The sequence below is a fragment of the Echinops telfairi genome, unplaced genomic scaffold (genome assembly GCF_000313985.2).
Source record: "Echinops telfairi isolate 266 unplaced genomic scaffold, ASM31398v2 ScPeMD7_3533;HRSCAF=4204_0, whole genome shotgun sequence".
Taxonomy (NCBI): Eukaryota; Metazoa; Chordata; class Mammalia; order Afrosoricida; family Tenrecidae; genus Echinops; species Echinops telfairi.
This window is the reverse complement of record NW_022107431.1, coordinates 82,897,108-82,919,715: the sequence shown is the minus strand read 5'-3', so window position 1 is coordinate 82,919,715 and position 22,608 is coordinate 82,897,108. Positions and strand designations below refer to the sequence as shown.

At 37.1% G+C, this 22,608-nt stretch overlaps 1 protein-coding gene across 1 annotated transcript in view; it reads right to left on the bottom strand.

Annotated features, from left to right (window-relative positions):
• Positions 1-15,605, bottom strand: part of LIN28B (lin-28 homolog B) — a 95,476-nt gene extending 79,871 nt beyond the window's left edge. Inside the window, exons 1-2 of the mRNA XM_004696224.2 lie at positions 15,596-15,605; positions 14,537-14,724 (exon numbers count right to left, since the gene is read on the bottom strand). Of these exons, the coding sequence (XP_004696281.1) occupies positions 14,537-14,724; positions 15,596-15,605 (198 nt within the window). The remainder of the gene's footprint in view (positions 1-14,536; positions 14,725-15,595) is intronic.
• Positions 15,606-22,608: the final 7,003 nt, after the last annotated feature.

Sequence of the window (22,608 nt, the reverse complement as noted above, 5' to 3'; positions counted from 1 at the left end):
TCATCTTATATGCCTACTTCTAATTCCAATGCTTCTTTATTTCATTTGCCTAACTGTCCAATACTTCCCAGTTCTTCTACAAACAGTCCCTAAAGGAGTAAAACAAGACTGCTCTGACCATTAAGAAGACCTCATGTGTAGATAATAGGAAGTTGTATGGTGTCTAGAAATGATAATTGTCATAGTACTTAATTATTGATTGGACATGGGCAATAAAGAAGTCATGAAATGTTTATATCTAATCTGGGTGGGGGTGGTGGAATAATAGATGATTATAAACTAACTATATATTAAACATTATACTACCAAAGATAGCTTATATACTTAAAATGCTTATATAACCTTAAATATACCTACCCAGGTGGTATAGTAGTAAAGTAACACAGCACACAGCAGCTAACTTAAAGGTTGGCAGTTCAAACTCACAAGCTGCTCCAGGGGAGAAAGATGCAGCAGTCTACTCCCATAAAGATTATGGCCTTAGAAGAGTTGGGAAGAGTTCTACTCTGTCCTATAGGGTTGCTATGAGCCATGAGCCAGAATCAACTCAATGGCAACTATGTCACATTTTTATATTTTCCCCTTAAAGAAATAACATTTTAAAAGTTCAACACATCTTTGGTTCATCCCAAAGGTTACATAGCAGTCATTTTTATTATCTTTTGAAATTTACATTATGACTCCTATAATTCTGTTTAAACTATTTGTGAAATTCCATGACTTCATTGCTTAGTTTTTCAAAGCAGGATTCAGGAATATCATAGGAGAATTAACTGTATGTACGTGGGATAAATAGGGACTGTCCCTTCAAGTGAAGAAAGTCTAGCAAAAATATTTATAGTACAATGAAAGAAATTCTGCCCTTCAGCAATCTTCACTACCACTGAACCTTTGTTTTCTGAATAGTTTATTTCATCAATATCAATATATTTTCTTTGCCAGTCTAGTTTACAAACCAATTTGCAATTTCAAAAGCCTTCTTACAAGCAAAAATACAGTTGCTATGAAGATTGTCTTAAGATGACAAATGACATAAACTAAAATATTCCATATATCTAGTCTCTCTAGACATTTAGGTAAATATTGCAAGTATAAAAAATTATGTGGAAATGCTTAAATTATATAATCATTTAATGCTTTTGTTCAGTGCTCACTCCTTTTAATGTTAGAAAAATCATTATCCTTTAGAAAAGGTATTAAGGATTTAACCAAAAGCTAAGTGAAAAACAAAATGTGGTGAAAGAGGCTGGCTTTTACTTTCATAACTGCCTAAACAGGTAAAGTGCATTTCTTTTCAGAGTGGCAGCACTATCTAGCTGTATCAAAAATAAATTCTACTGCAAGAGAATGATGCTTGTTTCTGCTACAGACAAGCACTTTCTGCTGAGTGATTTCTTTTCCTTGCTATTTTCTTGAGCTAGGGTCAGCAACTTCTTTGCTAAAAAGGGTGGGGGAAGGGAGAAAAAGAGAGAGGGAGCCTAAAGTGCAAGTCCACTTAGGAAGGCCCATAAGGGAGAAGGGAAAACACAGAAGTAATAACCGGTGACAGTTCAGATGGTAATGCTAAGGAAGGGAATCATGGGGGCTGCCCACACAATGCACTAAAAATTCTTTTTTGTTTTTTCAATTTGCAGCTGAAAGTTGAAAAACACACGTCAAAATAATGAATCATATTCTTTGAAAATTGTACTCTGAAACATTATCCAGTGTCATTGAGCTTTCCTAAAAATTGTCTGGTTCTTATAAATTTGGATAATTGAATATTTACTGAAAACTGACTGGCTCTCCTAGGAAACTTGGGATTACTTTTAGGAATATGAATAACAGTAACCATATACTTCGAAAAGTAAAGGCAGAGAACATAGGAAAAGATTACCAATTAACAAGACTACCTCTCCCAAATCATTTATAATACTTTGTATCAGAATATCATTAAAAAATAATTATCCAACCATAAAACAATAGATTATTCTGAAGCCAATGTATACTTGTACTAGGTCCTTATGTATTCCAACCATATGAAAATCTTTTACATTTGTTATAAAGTTTAACGTGGAGGGAAAAAAATCAAGAATCCAGATCATCCATGAATCTTATAATATCCGAAATACAAACATGTAGAATATCCTAAATGGTGTTTTATTCCTCAAGTTTGACTTTACTTTCAAATAAACATGAAGACACTTTCACTTACCTTCACATAGTTATAAAAGACAAACCCACTAACAATTCCCTTGTTTAATATTAAATTTAGTTTTTTTTAAATGTAGTACATTAAAAGTCAGGTATGTTTTGGATTGTTCCAACAATAAATGACACTGACTGGAGTTCAAATGCTGTCGTAGACTTTAATGTCTTCTGGATGGCTACCTTGCTAGCCAAAGGGCAAGGAAAGGGAGGGAGTATCAAGGATTTGAAAAGTTTAATACTCTAATCCTTTTCAAAAGTAAAATGTCAGTAAAAATTTGAATACTAATTAAAGTATGCAGAATCAAGTATTTGATTTAACAAAATAAAGCTAAAACCTTCAGTTGAACACACCAAATAACTTACAATAAAATTTGATGTCAATTAAAGCATAGACCAGTACATTAATTAATGCAGACTTCACATCAGTTTTTGAAAAGTTGAATAGTTGATAAGCTAGTAACCCAGCTTTTCTACAGAAACTTAATGTAACCTTGGCACATACCACCATGAAACTTTCAATTAATTTTTAAATGTAAGAAAGCTTAGCATTTAATACAACACTCAAAATGAAATGATTCCATTTCTTTCATGTCCATCCAAAACAAAGATCAGAAGATCAGACATTTACAAATATATTTGCTAACCAGATTATCTTGGAATTGATAGCAAAATAACAGGTTCAATTATTATTATCCTATTAAGAAAGATCTGCAAGACTCTGAAAATGTAATGAACAATTTCATATAAAATGTGATGGAGCATCTTGTTGCAATAAATAAAAATGCTTTAAAAATGCATACCAACATTTTAAATAGGATTCTTACAGAAGTCTCATTAAGTACTCTTGCATGAAGCTCTCAAGTGACAAAGAACACTGTATTTAAAAAATACAGTGAGTATACTTCTTTTGAAATTACTATTGTTTAAAAAATGTACTATTCAGGAATAACTATACCATTTACTAAAATGAAAGTGAAATGTTCAAAAGCTACCTCAAGAGCAAATTAAAAGTAACTTCCAGGAGTAGCTCACGGTTGATAGTAAATTATGACATCATGATTAAATCACTACACTAGGATTAAGTATTCAATGTTTATCTTGTCTTCTGACTATACAATTAAATACTATTCTACTGATGGAAAACTGTGAACGTGACAGCTGTCCCCCCAGCTGATGGCACCATGCTTCTTATGGAAGGAGAGAGAAGTGAAGCAAGAACATACCCAGTTAATTCTATATTGAGAGGTTCCACTATACTTTTTTTGTTTCTATCAGCAATTTCCCCTTAATAAAGTTATTCCTAACTACATCCCTACTTTTTCCTACATGTGAGTTCTGAGAAATAAGGCACAGTTCAGAAACCATAATTGGATGCTATAATTGGCAGAAAAATAAGTACACTAAAAAACTATCATTGGAAAAAAAATCTATCATTGGTGTAAAAAATATTACACTATTTATATAAAAATGTAAATGTAAAAATAAGGCATAATTGTTCAAAACAAATACTTTATTTTAATGAATAAAATATATGAATTGCATGTGAGGCATATTTCAACAAACATTTCCCATACATATAAAACTTTTATTCCAAAAAAAAAAAAACTTTGATTCCATTCTGAGATTCACTTTACCCCTGTGACTAAGAAAAGGGAAGTCACATGACTTAAGCAATGAAAGAAGAGTTTTCTTTCCCTTTCTTTCTACAGGAAGAAACAAAAGCGTATTAGCTATCCAAGGCCAATGGGTAAGGAAAGGCCTGCAAGCCCAAAAGCTGTAATGGATTGAGGTTAATCTTAACTGGGGCCCGCGTTAGCCTCCTCAAAGCATCCAAAATATGAAGAAGAGGAAAAAAGAACGCAACCAGCACTTACATAAAATAACAAACATTTAATGTAAGTTAGGTTTGACTACTAGAAAATTCTGCGGGTACATTATTCTGACTATAAATAATGTCGCTGCTTTTGTTAGGGTAAAATCACCTCACTGTGATCTCCTACATAGACACACACACCATCCCCCACCAGCACTGAGATAATTCACAAGCCTCTTGAATAAATAGGAGTATCCAATGTCCAGGGTGATGGGTGGTCCTAAGGTCCTGAACCAGAGCTGTATACTTTTAAAGGATGCTAAGATAAGAACAAAGTGTTTTGTGTTTGTTTAAACCTGGGTCCCAATTTAAAGTCTTGCCACCACTACTGGTACAGCTCATAAGCTTGTGCTATTATTGATTCAGAAAAATCTGAAGTGGCAGCATCGAGGCTGGGAATTAAACACATCAAACTAAAATACTTCTGGGCGTTTATAGATCTCATTCAAATTAACTAATTCAACTTACTTTAGAACAGACTGGTGCATTTATAAAGTATCAAATCTCAAGGTGATACAGTGTAGCACATGTTGACAACCAACAGGGCAAATTTAAAGGCCATATGAAGTAATATGTATTTAAATAAAACCATAGACATCAAATAAGCTGAAATGCAATGAAAAAAATTTAAGATAATGAAATTAGACCACGTGGAGTCACAATCAAACATCAATTAATACACCCATTAAAACCGGACACTCTCAGCTTTATTATGTCTCATAAAAAGAGAACTTTTACAAAGCAGAAAGTAGGATTTACAAGTGGCCCAAGGAAAAAGATAAGCAATGAATAGTGCTGACCCTGGCTTCTCTGACTTGATCAAGTAGGTCTGCAACCTGAGCCAAAGGGCGCAAATTCCTCACCATTCAAAATTCTTCAATGGCTTGGGGGAGGAAACGGTGAAAGGGGCAAACTTGCAAATCCAACTGGCCCTTGATTTAGTATTCAATGGAAAATTTCCCTGAGGGAGCTAAAACCTGAAGCCAATACTATGGTCATAAGTGTGATTCACGGTTTAACCAACTCTTAACAAAATGTCCTTTTTCTTGTTACACGTACAAAGATTAATTCATTATTTGTCTTTTAAAATGTATGGCTCACACAGAACTAGGTTAGGTATGTGTCTCTTAATACAATTTATCCTATGAAAAGTAGAATTCGTTTCTAAGCACTCTTGTTTTCAAATTGTAGGCAAATCATGTCTAATTAAAATCAGACCTTGGGTGAGAAAACACTGATATAATTCATTCCATGCATTACAATATATTAACAGTATTTAAAGTGCTGATACACTGATCTTGGACTTAAGACGCTTGTAATAGTGAAGTATGGATACTTTATTTGAATTAAAAAATCAATTTAGGCATTATAGAATTGAGGAACATTCTAGCCACTATCAGTAATGGCTTAGGAATTGCTTACAAAAGTTAAGAAATGAAAAAGTCATGAGCTGGCCCGAATAAAACTTTTTTGAAATTTACATGGAGTCATTATATCACACAGCACAATAAAACCAAGCAAAAATCTTAGAATGGTTAATTAGCAAACTGAACATACAAAATTTTTAAATAGAGACCAAAAGTAATGTATTTAATGGATTCTAAAACTGAACTACTATAACAAACAAATTAAAGCAGCTGGTAAAAATTAAGTCTATCATTAACAGCCCAATAAAATAATGTGATGCTAAGTGCTAGCAAGTAGAGATTCTCATGAATTCTGAAAACCAGATATTTAGACAAATGCAAATAATCATATTTATCTTATAACTTTAAACCAATTTTCTTTTATTTAAGTCATTCCTAAATTAAATTGATAGGAGTTGCATAATTAGATTTCATGTGAATGTGAATAGTACATAAGAAAATTATCCTTTCCTTGTCTGCCTTTTATGAAAAGACTGAGAGCTGGGACATGAAGGGTGGGTGGGGAAATCATTAGGTTTGTTAAACAAACCAAAAGTTAAGTAAGTTGGGATGCTGAGCCATTACATCTATCATCTAGCAGTGCTTTACTTTTCATCAATAAAACCTGGTTGAACCAGTTTTTTTAAAGAAGCCATTTTCTCTAAAGCTATTACGTTTATAGCAATAATCCATTTATTTGATTTCCACTATGAAGAATATTTATACCAAAAAAAATCTGGTTGAGAGAAATTCAGTATATTTCTGGAAAGAAATAACAATATCCATGAACCCTAACTGAACCCTTAAAAAGGGGGTTATTTTCCTTAAAAAACAAAAACTCACTGCCACTGAGCGAACTGTAAAACTTTCAGTTAGCAGCCCAAGGTGTAACCCACTACACTACAAGTTCTCCTCATCATGCCCTTTAAACCAAACTCACTGCCATCGAGTCAATTCCGACTCGTAGGGGCATTTAGGTAACAATAAATTTATGCCCTTCACACCCACCCCCAAAACACAACTGCATCAAGTTGATGTCAACTCATAGCAACCCTGTAGGACAGTGTAGAACTGCCCCTGTGAGTTTCCGAGACCAACTCTTTCTCCTGCAGAGCAGCTTGTAGTTTCAAAATGCTGACCTTGGAGTTCACAGTTCAAAGCATAACCACTGTGCAATCAGGGCTCCTTTAGGTAGTAGTAAATTTATGTTGCATAAAATAGTGCCATAGGGATAAATGAGGTTATGACCGAAGGTTAAGGAAACACATATTAATTAATCTTTTTCTACAAAGAAAAATTATAGATGTAAAGTTAACGTCCAAACTAGACATAAATGACTAGAGAGACAAACGGGGGTGTGGGTGGGGGGTGGGGAGATAGATAAATGTAGACTATATTCCGTAAAAGAAGATAAATTGTATACTGTGTCTAATGAGATAAAGGTTGAAGGCACCGGAGCAGTTAATCTATTAAAATAAGAATTTACCTATTAGCATTTTAGCAGTTTACCTATTATGAAACAGATTATAACCTATTATAATATTATCTATGTAAAATAATCAAACATGGCAATTGAGTCTCTTCAAGGGCAGGAGTAGGGAGATTGTCTACAAAAGGACACATACGAACGTTTGGGGTTTCTATCCAACATAAAACCCACTATACCTCCAGCACTCCTTGTTATGTGGTAAAACTATTCATAAAAATATAACGCTTGGGATAAAGATTAATACTAAAACCTGGTATTGTTACTATTTTGAAATTATCTTCATGTATGTTATTTCAATTGCTTCTTACTATAAAACCCAAACTCAGTGCTGTCGAGTTGATTCTGACTCATAGTGACTCTATAGGGCACAGTAGATTACCTTTTTAGGGGAGTAGAAAGCCTCCTCTTCCTCCTGCATAAGTGGCTGGTGGTTGCAAACTGGTAACCTTGTGGCTAATGGCCCAATGCATAACCACTATGCCACTAGGGCACCTGGTCCATATTATAACCTTCTAATATAGGAAGGAGAGATATGGTTGACTACATTTTACACACACAAACACTGAGGACCAAAAGAAAGTGAACTGCCAAAAACTCAATGCCATCAAGTCAATGCTGACTCATAGGGACCTCCCTGGGTTTAAGACTGTAATTGCTTACAGGATTAGAAAGCCCAGTCTTTCTCCCACGAAGCTACTGGTGGTTTAGAACTACCAACCATTAAGATCATAGCCCAATATGTAACCACTGTGCACCAGGGCTCACTAAAGTGGCACGCAAATCCAAACACTCATTCTACTCTTTCCCCACCCCATCACTAAATCCTGGTAGCATGGTGGTTATCCTCTGGGCTCTGATTCTCAGGGTCAGCAGTTTGAAACCAGCTCCAAGGCGAGAAAGATGAGGCTTTTTTTTATCACTATGAGTCAGCATTGACTCGATGGCAGTGAGTTGTGTCTACTCCCCCAGAGTTACAGTCTTGGAAACCTACAAGGACGGTTCTACACTGTCCGAAAGGGTCACTCTGAGTCAGAATCAACTCAATTACGGTGTGTTTGGTTTTGAGTTTTGGTTATACCGCACTACCTCTCCTTTGCAGCTACAAGCAATAAGCATTTGTTGCATCTTTACTATCTTCCAACTTCTGTTTTAATTCTTAACATACATAGTAACATTTAATCTCCAGAATATTTCTATATAGAGTGAGTACAAAGTGGCTCCTTCCCCACTCATAAAAAAGGCTACCAACTGAATTTTCCTCCACAAGGATTCTCACTAAAATCAACTGAGCCATGATTTGTGCGTGTGAGAGAGACAAGAGTTGCTTGTTTACATTTTCATTTATTTATTCGATACACACTTATGAAGTCACTGATGTAACATCTCTTACTCTTCAAAAGAACAAAAAAAGATATGGCTAAACAATTTTAAAACATTTAGCTCCTTCGGGATTGGTCAAATAGGCAATTTATTTTGAAAATCTGGTAGTGGAAGAGCCACTTTTAAATGACTAAATACATGACTCACTTCACAAACAACTGCGATTGTTATATGACCACATCTTAAATTTCAAATTTCTCCTTCTAGGGCTAGATACTTTTTGAAACTGACTGTTTAAATTACTCCAAAACCTATTATAATTACATTTATTCTGAATGCTAATATGGAAAATATTTTAATACTACACTGTAACAAAAGTGGACATGGCTTATAAAGTGGTAATGAAATCTTAGGAAAAACCACTAAATACATGAACAAATTAGGTGAATGTTGTTCAGTTAATACTGGAAGCATTGAGGAATGATTGCTACACTATTAGTTAAAATGTCTACAATAATTGCTTAAAGTTTCTATAGATTTCCAAATGCTTCTTCTATCCTATACTGCAAGCCTTGGTGGCATCATAGTTATTTATAAGTTAGGCTGTTAACTAGCAGGGTCAGAAGTAGGAAACCACTCTTCAGGACAAAGATGGGGCTTTCTACTCCTGTAAAGAATTAAAGTCTCAAAACCCACAAGGGCACTTCTACCCTGTCCTATAGGGTTGCTGCAAGTTGGCATGGACTGGATGGTAATTAGTGAGTATAATACTGGATCAACAAAGCATTCAGCTACTACCCTAAATTGGGTTGAACCCACCAGCTACTTGGCAGGAGTAAGATGAGGCAGTCTGCTTCCTTAAAAGATTTACTATCTCAGAAACCTTAAGGGGCAACTTCTACTCTATTTTTTGTTGTTATGAGTCAGCATGGCACCAATGATTAACATAGTTATAATACCTTATTTTTATTTTTTCTCTTTCTACTACTCCTTAAAATGTTTTATAAGCAAAACAATTAAAAACAAAAACATAAAAACACCTCACTGCCCTCAAGTTGATTCTGACTCATAGCAAGCCTGTAAGATAGGGTAGAACTGCCACACTGGGCTTCCAAGACTAGAACTCCTGACGAGAGTAGGAAGCTTCACCTTTCTCTGGAAGAGTAGGCTGGAGGTTGGAACTAAGGCCTGGTGGTTAGCAGCCCCATGTATAACATAACCTTTATGCCACCAGGATTCCCCAGAACAATAGTTCAATCCACAAAGATTGAACTATAAATAAAAAATAAGGAGCTTAAGAACCAGGCACCAATACATGAAAGGTAAAAAAAATTTCAAACCCAAATTACTAATATTTGAGCCCACTAAATGATAATAACTATGTTGCAGTCATTTTGAGATTCTTAAGAAATATATATATACTTATACACACATATATTTTTTAATACTGTGAAATAAAGGAAATATATCTATGATGAAAAGTCATTATACCGTATTTCATAGCCAAAAATTCCAAGCACAAACCTAATTTTTGAATAATTATTGTGAAGAGAAGACAGTATAGAGCATTGCCTCTATTCTTCCTCTACATAAAATTAAGTTTAAATGATCAATGTGCTTGGATAAATCATAACTTTGGGTGTAAATATTAAAATCTTAAGTAAAGAAAAACTTACATGATAGGAAACATCAAGAAATAGCTATTTGGGTGTCACTGCCCTTCTCAAAAATAGACCATATATGTAGTTGTCCTTCGCCCCTAAAGAATCATCAAATGCTTCATTAAATCCTAGGGAGCAGAAGAAGAGGCTTCAAGGAGATGAATCGACACTGGGGCTGCAACAAAGGACCTAAGCATAGCAACAACTGTGAGGTTGGTGCAGGCCCGGGCCATGTTTCATTCTATTGTGTATAAGGTTGCTAAGGGTTGGAACCAAGTCAATGGTACCTAATAACAATAACAACAGTGAAAGCAAATACTATTTCAAAGAGTTGTACAGAATGATATGACTTCTTTAGGTTGGTATACATATGCATTTGTGGAGAAATCATTAGGATTAATTTGGAGGGCCATTTAAATTTTTCTTACAAAGGCATATGACCTTTTTCAACCAAATTAAACATGATATCCTGCAAACCAACTAAGAGTGCAACTTCGAGCACTTATTACCAGCAAGAGGCTGATGGGAAAATTTTTTATTAGCAGCTATAAAATAATTCTATTTTAATTAATGGAATCACCTTAGTGGCTAAGAACCTTAGTGGTTAAGAATCTAGTCTTACAATGGACATCCCCTCAAAGAAAGGTCTCAGGGAGGCGATGAGCCAGTCAGGGTGCAGTGTAGCAACGATGAAACATACAACTTTCTTGTAGTTCCTAAATGCTTCCCCCACCCCCACCCCACTATCAGGATCCCAATTCTAACTTATAAAACCGGCTATACCAGAGGATGTACACTGGTACAGATAGGAACAGAAACACAGGGAATCTAGGACAGATGATCCCTTCAGGACCAGTAGTGAGAGTGGCGATACCCAGAAGGTGGAGGGAGGGTGGGGTAGAAAGGGGGAACTGATTACAAGGATCTACATATAACCTCCTCCCTGGAGGATGGACAACAGAAAAGAGGGTGAAGGGTGACATCGGAAAGTGTAAGCTATGACAAACTAATAACAATTTATAAATTATCAAGGGTTCATGAGGGAGTGGGTAGTGGGGAGGGAGGGGAAAATTGAGGAGCTGATACCAATGGCTCAGGTAGAAAGCAAATGTTTTGAGAATGATGATGGCAACAAATGTACAAAAGTGCTTGACACAATGGATGGATGTATGGATTGTGATAAGAGCTGTATGAGCCCCCAATAAAAGGATTAAAAAATAATCTAGGTTTAAAAACCTATATTAGCCAGGTATACCCAAGTGTAATGCTCTTACTTCAACTGAAAAATATCGTTGCTTTCTTTCCTGAAGAAATTCCAAAATGATTTATCTTTCTTAAAAACCTAGCCACCATCATACTTTAAAATTTTCTGTTAAATATTTTAAGATACCTCTCTAAATGGTAAAGTATAACAGTATTCACAAAAATGATATTTACAGCATTACTTAATTCTCTATAAAATTCATTATTAAAGATTACATCAAAGTTTCACTCTAAATATAGGTTAAATGGATATACTATGAATCCATAAAAATATTAACTATTTCATTCACAAGTTAATATTACAAAGTCAAGTGAAAGTTGTTACTTTTAATCACCAGTGCGCACACATTATCCTCATTCTCCAGAATCTCATGGCACTGATCAAGTTTCTAAAGCTGTGAAGTACAGTGCCATGTCATAGAGGGATTGTTTTTTAGGAGATTGTGATATCATAGGAATAACAACAAAGAGCTTTATTGTATTACTGCCAACAAATTATATGCAACTATAAATGTATGGCATATTTTAAATATACATATCCTCTTCATTTCATAACAACTTTGTAGTCAAATTTTTAAAGAAAAATAAAAAGATCTAAGATGCCACTGCATATATTTTGAAATATGATTTTAAAAACATCTGAATTTTCTCAACACGTGTTTCAGAATACTTTTTTTAATCCAATATATCAGTATTTCTGAACATGCAATCAAACTATTATAAACCTACAATAATCTTGGTAATACTGGAAAGGTGAACCACTTTAAATGCAAAGATATCTACAATGATACTCTTTCATAATAAGATAGTATATAGATAACAAAAAATTCAAACATCAACCTTATTTTGCTTTCAAACATGCTTATACAATGAAAAATGACGAGTGGAATAATGTTTTTTCATATTATAAAATGGTGCTGAATTTTAACTTGAACTCAAAATGACAGTCACATGATAGCTGTACACATCATGTCTAACCATCAAATGGTATGCATAGTGGCTAGGCTAAAATTCCCTACCTTCTTCAAAGCAATTTTTGGTGTAGTTTGTAAGAAATTTATATAAATTCGAACATAAGATTAAATATTTATTTAAGTAGTCTTCAAAGTCAAGAAGCAAAAGAATAAAGCAACTGATACCTATATTGTACCTTGAACTCAATTGAGACATATTTAAAACGGAAATCTTGTCATACCAAAAAATGCCCTAAAATACAATTTTCTAATTTTAAATTTAAATATTACACCATGCCAGTTTAGTATTTGACCAAAAAACGTAAATGCTTACTTTTATTGACTATTCACATTATTCCTTATAAGAAAGTATCTAGATATATTCTTTTGACTATAAGTATACATATTTTAAAAGAATTTTTATCACATACATCATTTAAGTCCTGTCTTATTAGTAAATATTTCGTGTGTAACAGAAAATTTAAACAAATCTAATTTCTTAAAATTCAATTTGGACATCCAGGAACTGTTAGCAATCTATGAAAAAAATATTTCCCTCCCAGCAATATTATATCTTTTAACTTGGTGGATATAGCATAGCTAATTCAATTAACCTACTGAATGGTCTATCAACATTAAACTATTAACTAGCTTAATTTAGATGCCACATGATTCTAAATATACTAATACTGACTAATCAAATGTCTTATATTTAAATATTTTATAGGAAAACAGAAAAACCAAATTACAATAAGGTGTGATCAAATAAAGAAGAGGGGTATTTTTTTTCATTCATCTATAAAACAAATTTATGAGATCGTAAAGTATAATTTAACGACCTAAAGAAGGTTCAAAGGGGGGAAAACAAGGGCCTGAAAGAAAATAGATTTATCAATAATTTCGCTTATTCAGGGTTAGGAGGGAAAAACAGAAAATGTGGCTTCATTTTGCAATCTAAAGTAGGTGGTGCAAAATCCAGTAGTGTGTATATGGACTTCTATTTATGTATTGAAACTCTGTTTCAATTCACAGATTGTGCTGGTCCTTAGCACATGTAAACAGCCAATAATGATGGCCAGGCCTTTAGGAAAGGAAAACACACACCACACAGCAAGGTCAGGAAGCTACTGAGCACCACAGAACAACAGATCAAAACAGAACGGTTTCATATGTTTCTATTGTTTATATACTTAATTCGAAGATCATATTCCTTGGAGGAAACAGTAAATATTACCAGGAACATGCAATACAGTATCAAATACATTGCATCATTTTCAAGCAAACATACCAAGTATCTCTGGGCACATATCTGTATCAGCCAGCCTGTACCTTTAATAGCCACCCATTCAATTCTCTTTAACTTGGATGTCAAGTCAATAAAAACTTTTCAGCCCTGAACACGCTTATTTCTATCTAAGAATTCATTATAGGAACTGTATATATTTTTAACTACTTTTCATTGGACAATCAGGCTGGCAAACTCTAATTATCTCTTTGACCTATAACAATATTAAACGATTGAGAGGAGTGAATGGAAAAGAGGTGTTGATTTCTCTTCTCCAGACTAAACTTGAAAATGGGAAGAAATCACATTGAATTTGGCAGTTGAGAATCTTTAAAAATAACAAGCCATGGTAGAAATTTACCCCCAAGAGGTTACAGGCACATTTTAAACCCCAAAAATAAAGCCAATTCTGACCGCGTTTTTTTCTTCTTTCCCTTCAGTCTCTTAAAGGGGCAGTATCCTTGAACTTGTGCCCTACAGGGAGTACCTTTTTAAAATAAACAATTACCAAACATCCTTTCTCGGATTTTCCCCCCAAACCATACTACGCCAACAATATGCTACTTTCTTTCACTGTGAAATCCAATTCGTGTGCTTTGGGTCTACAAATGACTACAGGGCAGGCAAGGATGAAAGAGTGGAGGGGGTGCTCTGGCTACAGGTATTCAATGTTATGTATAAGGTGAAGTCCACATCTCTCATAACAGCAAAGTGTTTTTGGTAACCCTTAAAATGATCACTTTTTCTTCATTCATTCATCAGATAATAGGTGCCCAAGGATATTGTAATTGGTATCGCTGAGAGCTGTACACTACCATAATTAATTGCCAGTTGCCAGGTGAAGAGGAAGAAATGCTAAGAAGGTGAACCAGTAGCCAAGGAGAGATATTCCAAAGATTTCATCCTTTATTTAAAATAAGATTACGTAAGTGGGGAGAGGCCCACAAGAACCCTAAAAACTGGATGACCTCGTGATTCTAGGAAAGATTCTGCCTTTCAATGTGCCTAAGAGCACATTCATGTGTTTCTACTGGCATAAATACTGATCAATGACTTCACATGGGAAAAGGTGAAGAAAAGGAAAAGTTTGGCTTACTTGGTGTACAAATACATCGACTGGAATATCCAATGGGCTTCCCTCTCGGCTTATCATGGAGATAAAACCAAATCCCATTCGCACATTGAACCACTTACAGTGGCCAGTTCCGTGCAAAACGTGGGATTCCTCCTCTGCCGGTTCTGGCAGCTTCCGGGGTTCTTCTCCACCACCTTTGCTTGCCCCGCCTGAGATAGAACAAGGCAAAAAAAAAGTCTGTTAGTCTGTATTGGACTACTGTGTTCACTGAGAGAGGGAGGGAGGATGGGGGGAGGGGAGGGGGGGGGGAGAAAGAATAAGAGAGAGATTTTAGCTTGGAGGTATTGGGATAAAAAGAGAAAGTTAAAACCGTTACTAAATGAATTGATTGCATTCTTCCTCAGAAAATACTTAAAATGAAAATGGTTAAGGAAGCGAGATGGAGTGAAGGGGGTTGCAAAACTGTGCTGTCGATCACATCAACTCCCACGTTTCCGTACATACGTGTACTTTCTCATTTAACTCCATTTTCAGCCACACATTACAGTACAGCATGCGATACTTTACTTGCATATTGCTGATTTAACACTGATCCCATTTACAAAGAAAAAATTTTCGGCGACACTATTCTCTTCTGCGGGCACGAGGAGGAAGCAGAAATCGTGCAGACGGTTACAAGTACGAACGCATAGGCAGCAGCAGCAAATCCAGGGTTACAGGCAATGTGCGCTCCCCTCCCCCCCAATAACTTTCAATTAAAGTTGGGGTGGGGTGGGGGAGGGGGCAGGTGTATAAAAGTTTTCTTGGCTCACTAAGTGAAACTGCGCTTAATCACAGTCAAACAATTCAAACAATAGCCCCCTGAAAGCTTTTCAAGTTGTGAATCGCTGTGGGCGGTACAAAACATTTTTGGAGATCTATAACAATAGGTTTGTAGAAAGCCCCATTGCGCGATGGGGGGTGGGGTAATGTCCAGTATTGGGGTAAAGGGGGGAAAGGGGTAATGGGCAAAGCAGGGTGGGAGAAGGGTAGGAGAGGAAGAGAGAAAATCACAGTAAAACAATAGAAAAGAAAATTAACCTTCGGCCATGTTGCCCCACCGGCCCTCTGCTTCAAACTCGTGAGATGAAAACTTTCCTTTTGGAACGGAGTGATCTTCTGCATCAATCTAACATCTTGATTTCGTGCGATCACAAATTTAGCTCGCATGGTCTTATGTGCTTTCCGTCTTTTGATTTTTTTCTCTTCTCTCCCCTTCAGTTTCTGGCCCCTTGAGCACACGTGACTTTGTCAATTACATGCTTTCTTGCTACTAATTTCACCTCGGATCCTTAAGGGGCTGGCAAGAGGAAGAGATAACCAATCGCCATTTCATCTATGCTGACATCGAAATAATTTATGAATGAACACGAAAAACTCAAAACATGCTGTCTTAAAGAGAATTTGGGATGCTTCTTTACGATAAATCAGAATGCTGATTTCGTGCTTTTTACTTAAACACAATGGAGGTTCCTTGTGAATCGTCGGTTTAGAAAAAGGGCAGTCATCTACGTGCACACGCGTGCCTTACACACAAGCCTGTCTAAATAATCTCATTTAAGAAAAAAGGTATTTAAATAAGGCAACTGATATTACCTGGTTTGTTGGGGGTTTTTGTTTGTATGTGATGTTTTGTTTTCTGGCCCTAAGCATTCAGCTGCACACTAGCAGTAAACCTCCTTGGGAGGCTAATTTAATCTTTAATTCTGAGAAGAAAATACATAATTTACAAAATATTTCATTAAACTTAATTGCATTCTCATGAAACTTTAGAAAATGTTAACACATAGCTACCACCAAAAAAAGAACACAATTTTCTGATTTTCCCTGAATTTTTTTTTTCACATTAAAAATAAAATCCTACCGGAAAATCGCTATCACCTTCACTTAGTCAGATTGTTTTAGGTTTATCTTTTCGGGACATTTTGGAAGGGGTGAGCGAGGAATTGTACTTCACAGGTTTCTCCGCCATCTCTTTCCGGGGGAGGAGATGTGATTAATGACTTCCTAAATAACAGCCCAGTTTTCCAGCCCAACGTAGAGAACCTCAATCAGTGGCGATTGTTCCCCAAGAGCGAGACGGCCGCGGTGGGGGAGGGGAGCGCCGGGCCGGGAGGTGCAGGGGAGCCGCCGGCGCGCGGAGCCCGAGCAAGACGCGGGGGCTGGGGGCCGGCGCGAACCAGGGTGGGGGTGGGGCACCGACGAAGGGTTGGGGGGGCGGGCAGGAGGAAAAGGTAAATTCCTATCATTGGACTGCACCCTGACGTTCCAAAGGTCCACTGTCGGCGGCTGGGAGAGTCGAATAAACCAGAAAGAATAACGGATTGGTCTTCTACCAGCCCTTACCGGCCCGCCCCCATTTTCAAAAAGCTTACCTTTTACCTTTCAAATTGGCGCAGTTACTTAAGGAATGCCGGTACTAGATGCTGGTGCCAATACGACCGCCCTCATGGAACACGACAATGAGTATTAAGTTTCATAAGAAATGCTTTATTTCCGCATCTATTTCCTTGAAAATATAGGCTATCACCCGTTGTAAAACATGAAGCAGCGCGACCCTTCTACCCCCACCCCCATTTTCTAAACCAGCATTTTACGGAGGAACTGTGCAGATACCACTTCCTTCGGCAAAGCCAGGGCTGACCTCCCCCACCAAGCCCGAGATCTTCTCCCCCACCGCTCTCTAGACACGTCCTCGCGCCTAACTGACAGGGTTTCACCCGAACGAAAACACAGGAATTTTCCGCTGAAGCTGGTGAGAAATCTCACTACACCTCATCACATCCCCTCCCCGTATGAAACAGCCAAATGTAAATGTATCGAATTGGTGGGGAATTCAAAGTAAACGGATGTTGATAAAAATGGAAAGTTATTTTCAGCTGTTGGTGGGGAAAGGTTCCGTCAAGGCTGATCAATTTGGAAAGATTTTCTATTTATTTCTTTGGTGGTTTTGCAGGAAAGGGTCTAAAGCTTTCTAGTTTTATTTATTTTGTGGGGAAGAACAAGACTGCTAGCTGGTTAAAAGGAAAGAAATGTAAACAAATAATTTTGCTAGTGGAATAAAAACTTTAGGCATCTGTGAAAAATAAATATTTTGCCAACAAAACATTCGCTTGGCATTCTATATAAGGAGAAATCAGCCAGATGTAACAGTGACTCTGCAGGCTAAGCATTTTGTAGAACACAAAACAGAACAAAAACAGTATAAACTAGGCAGTTATAAAATCTTTACATTAAAAAAGTAAGTTAATTTTAAAACCATCAAATCTCAAAGAAAAATCATGGGGAAAAACCTAAATTCAAGTGAAGTGCTATTAGTTACAGAAAATAGTTACCATAAAATTTACAAGGCAACAGGGTTTTGTTTTGTTACTAACATACACTTATGGCAAATAATATTTTATCCATAAATCTGTTAACCAGGAAAGTTTGAGTTATAAAAATCATAAACACAATATGTGGGTGGATTCTGAATCCCTGTTATTAGTCTGATGAAATTCAAATCCATCGATACGCTGGTAAAATAACCTAATCGAATCATAACTGGATGGCATAGTTGCGATTCAGAGTTTTGCCTGATTGGGAGCCTCGAGTATTAGTGGAATTATGGTACGGTTCACTGGACTGGTCACTGGAGTCAGAGGTTATCGACTCATTCATTTCCTGAGAGGGACATCAGCCTTTCAAGTTGTGTAGAAGCCTTTTTTCCAACTGGGAACTCCTAGGAAAACCTCTAAAATACACTGACAAAGAATGTAAGGCAAACGCAATTGCATACCTGGGAGGCAGAAAGATGGGAAGAGGAGGAGGGGAAGAAGTAAAGAAGGGAGGCAAAAGGCAAAGGAGACAGAGCATCAACTCACCACTCAACCAATGGTGGGAGATGTCGCTGCCACCCCACCCCACCCACCCCCAAACGGGCCAGAATCCCTCAGAGCTCACTGGGGCTTCTTTCACGTAAAATAGCCCTAGGGCTCTCCAAAGAATGCTTTCCAATTTGTCACCTTCCACAAGGCTTCTGGTTTCAATTTTTTTCTCATTTCCTACTTGGTTTTAGTACCAGAAAGAACCTGTATTTGACTGAAAACCCATGTTGTAGACCTGTGAGAGCCAACTATTTTAGTGGCTTGATTTATCATAGTTCTTTCCAAATGTCTTTGAAATGCGTTCAAGTAGCTACAAAGAGGCACTGCGGGGGTGGGGGAGGGATGAAGGAAATAACCTGTCATATGCCCGTCGGTTATCACAATCTTAGGTTTCTCCGTTTAGAAAAACAAAACAAAACTAAGCGCACACTTTCTCAGCCGTGGCTGTGGTCGTGGTGGTTCCTACCACACAAAGCAGGGAGCCCAGTGAGGTGTCACAGCCACCGCCGTCGTTGGCCACTGTACGCAGAGTGACATCTCCTACAGCAGAAACAGTGGGTCGGTTTCCTAAAAACCAGGGAGGGTGGGCCTGGCCCGGGCCGCGGCTCCCCGCACCCCGGGCCGGGGTCCGCCGCGCCCCGCCCCCTATGCGCGGCCCCCGGGCCGGCCGACCTGCCCCGAAACTTCCTCTCCTCTCGGTGCGGCCACCTTCGCCTGATCACTTCATCACCTCCTCTCGCAGAGTCCAACTGTTGCAGCCACGGCTGCCCATTTCCTCCAGTGACGGGATCTTTACATCTGCCAACCTGACAAAACCCGGCGCTCCAACCACCAGGGCAAACAGACCCAAAAACCCAAAAAACAAACCCCACAACCACCACCACTTGGCACAATCGATTTTGACTGCATTTCCAGGCATATGCCACTGAGAGTGCAATGTCTTTCTTAGGAGACATTGGTGAAGCCAGGGGGCCCGGGAAATCAAGAAAACACCCTCCCAAAGACCAAGCTCAACCAGAGCTGAACGGGGGCCGTCTTCGGCCGGACCTTGGGCGGGCGCCGTCCCCTCGAGAAGTCAGGAAACCCTCACTGCGCGCCCTTGGGGCATCAGGAAAAGCCGCCAGCTGGAAGGGGGTCCGGAGGTGACCACGGGCCATTTTAAGGAACCCCCGCCTCAAGCCTGGAGAGGTCTCAAAGCTGCGGACTCCACGTCGGGCGGACAGTCTGGATTCCTCCCACTGCGTCGCCGTCCACTGGGCAAAAACACGTCCCTGAAATTCTTACAGTCTGGGGTCAAGGGATAGGAGTTCCTGGCTGGGTGCGGAGGTCTATAGAGACAGGCACTTTAGAATACGGAGGCGTCTTGTTTTTGTTTTACCAAAACCACAATTCCGTTCTCCTCTCAATTCTCTTATACGGAGGTAAAATGCTCTTGCTTAACATAATTTGTTCTAGTTTGAGAATTTTAATATAGTTATAAAATTCTCTTTAAACGTTTCCTTAAGTCTCTCAACACATTCCCCTGGGTATAAGTAAAATTATAGAAATACAAAAACGAATTAACATAATTGTAAGTTTTCCAGCCTAGTTGGCTTTATATTTCTGAAACAAGCATTTGAAAATGCTTCTTCCTTTGGGGTCAGTTACGTTTCCACAGGGTATATAGAGCAATAAAAATAATTTGGAAAAGAAGCATTATTTTTGAGACCAGGAATTTTTAAAAATACATACTAGATAGAAACAACATCATCCTACTTTATGAACATACTCTTCCCCAATGAAAAGGAAAAAAAACCTTAATTCTATGGTTACTCTGAAATGTTTTTTAAGTTGTAATCAACAGTCTTTTATAAAATGATTTTAAACAGTAAGACAATTTTGAAACTCAATTAGTAACAAGCATTACACTACTCTGCCTAGAATACACAATTGGAAGCTCATATTTTGTTAGATAAATGGAAACAGTATTTTTCACCTGTAATTCTATTTGAACATGCAAAACACTCCTTAAGTTTCCTAATTAAAAGATATCTTCATAGTAAATATTCTAGGTCTTTAAAAAGACAATTCATGTAAATCTACAAGTTTTTCCCAGTCCTCAAAGCAATCAATGAAATTTTACTTTTTCCCCCAAAAGAAATAATCAACTGAAGTAAGAGTGTGCACTATCTCCCAAGTACTTTTTTAATATTCCTATTTTGGAGTTTTCTTTTACATTTCTTTATCAGAAATGAAAAGAGTAAGGGAGTGAAAGATGAGTGAGAAGAAACTCTCAGGATGCCCTGAGGACAACAGGAGAAAAATAGCCAGCAGGAAACTGGAGGCTAGAATTCTAGTTAGTCCCTTTGACAAACCTTTTGTCCTTGGGCTAATCACTAAACTTCTCCAGTCCTCAGTTTCCTTATCAGCAGAATAAGGAGACCTGACCAACTAATGTTAAAAGTCCTTCCATTTAAAGGGGCAGGCTGCCAAACGTACTACTGAAAGCCCCATAAATGACCTTTCTCCTGGTGAAAGTAGTACCTTCTCCACCCCACCCGAGCCGGTTCCACCTCCCTTTTTCATTGCAAGGAAACAGAGACATGAAACTTTATTGCAGTCACTTAACACATTGGTGTTAACATCATTTCCCAACAGAAGAGATAAAGGTTTGGGGCAGTCCCCAGAGAAGAATCACCATCAATAACATGGGGGAACCAGTTGGTAGATTAAAATATTGGAGCCACTTTTCAAAATCTTCTTTTTCATGACACTCATTAAAGCATCATCTTCATGTCAAAGGGTTCTCTCTAGAAAAAGTAAAGTGTTTGTCAAATGGCAATACCCACTGTTTTTAAGCACTAGTGGTTTCCTCATTTGATCTTTTGAGCCTGCTTTTCTCTTGCTACCCACAATTTTAATATGATAAACCTGCTAACAGGATAACTTGTATTTGTTAATTCACTGTCAATGTCATTTCACTTGTATTTGTTGCTAATATTCATAAATTTTCACCAAATTGCAGCTCCTGTGTCTTTTCAAAGTTGTACTAGTCAAGAGCAGAGCCACATGTAATCAAGTAAAAATCTTAGTGTGGGGGAAAATGCTTTTATAAATTTTAAGTTAATTTCAGTAATAAGAAATTATTTTTATTTACAAGTTGATTTCAAATTCTAAAAGTCCAAATTATACATTTTGCAATATAATAAAGGGCAGATTTTTGACATATGTTCGTGAAGGGCAAAATAAATAGAATTTTCTGAATTAGGGAAATTATCTGATTCCTTGTTTTTTAAAAAGCTAATATGCTATATTGTGCTATCTAAACAATGGTAAATTATTTGGAAACAGCATCAAGTCTCTATTTTTAATGTAACAGATATTTGGGAGTGCTTGTTTTACTAAAGGAGTTACACAGGTGAACAAGCTAGATTATTTTTATCTGCATAAGCACTGACATTCTAATTTCTAACTTGCCAAAGACATGGAAAAGGGAATCACAAAACCCAGTAACACTAAAATCACAATAGGGAAAAGAGTTAATTAGATTTCATCTATGGAATTCTGGTGGGACTACGAATTTTAAGTATACCAAGAGATCTGGAATACAAATAGCACGACACCCATCTTGCCAACATAGAAAGTCATAACAAAGAAGTATTGAAGTTGCCAATTTTTCCACCTACTCTAATGATACTTTTACATATTAATATGTATTTTATTTATTTTAGAATGAAAGAAAAGACTAACCTGGGGCTGATGAAACCTTGAATGACCTCATCATCTTCTGAGAAACCTAAAATCAGAGAGCCCAAGTCAGTACTACATTAATTGCCTATGTAATTGCCTCTTCTTCAGTTTAATGGCTCATTAGAAAGCAATAAAGTACCTACATTTTGATTCACTGACCTGTAAGCTTTTTTTGGGGGGGTGGGAGGAACAGTTTAAAGACTCACTTAGCTCATCAAAATCAAAACTAGATAATAAATTGGCATAAACCTGTCTTTTCCTATAAAATGACACAGATTTTAAAAAGCATTTCAATGGGACCATTTAGATGTACTAAAAGATCCCAAATTTCTTGAGCAATGTAATGTAAAAACCTAATATGTAAATAACCTACCATATAACAAGATTGCTTCTTGATGAGTTTGTGCTCTTTAGAACAGATACATTTTACAACATAAATCATGAGAATATAACTATGCT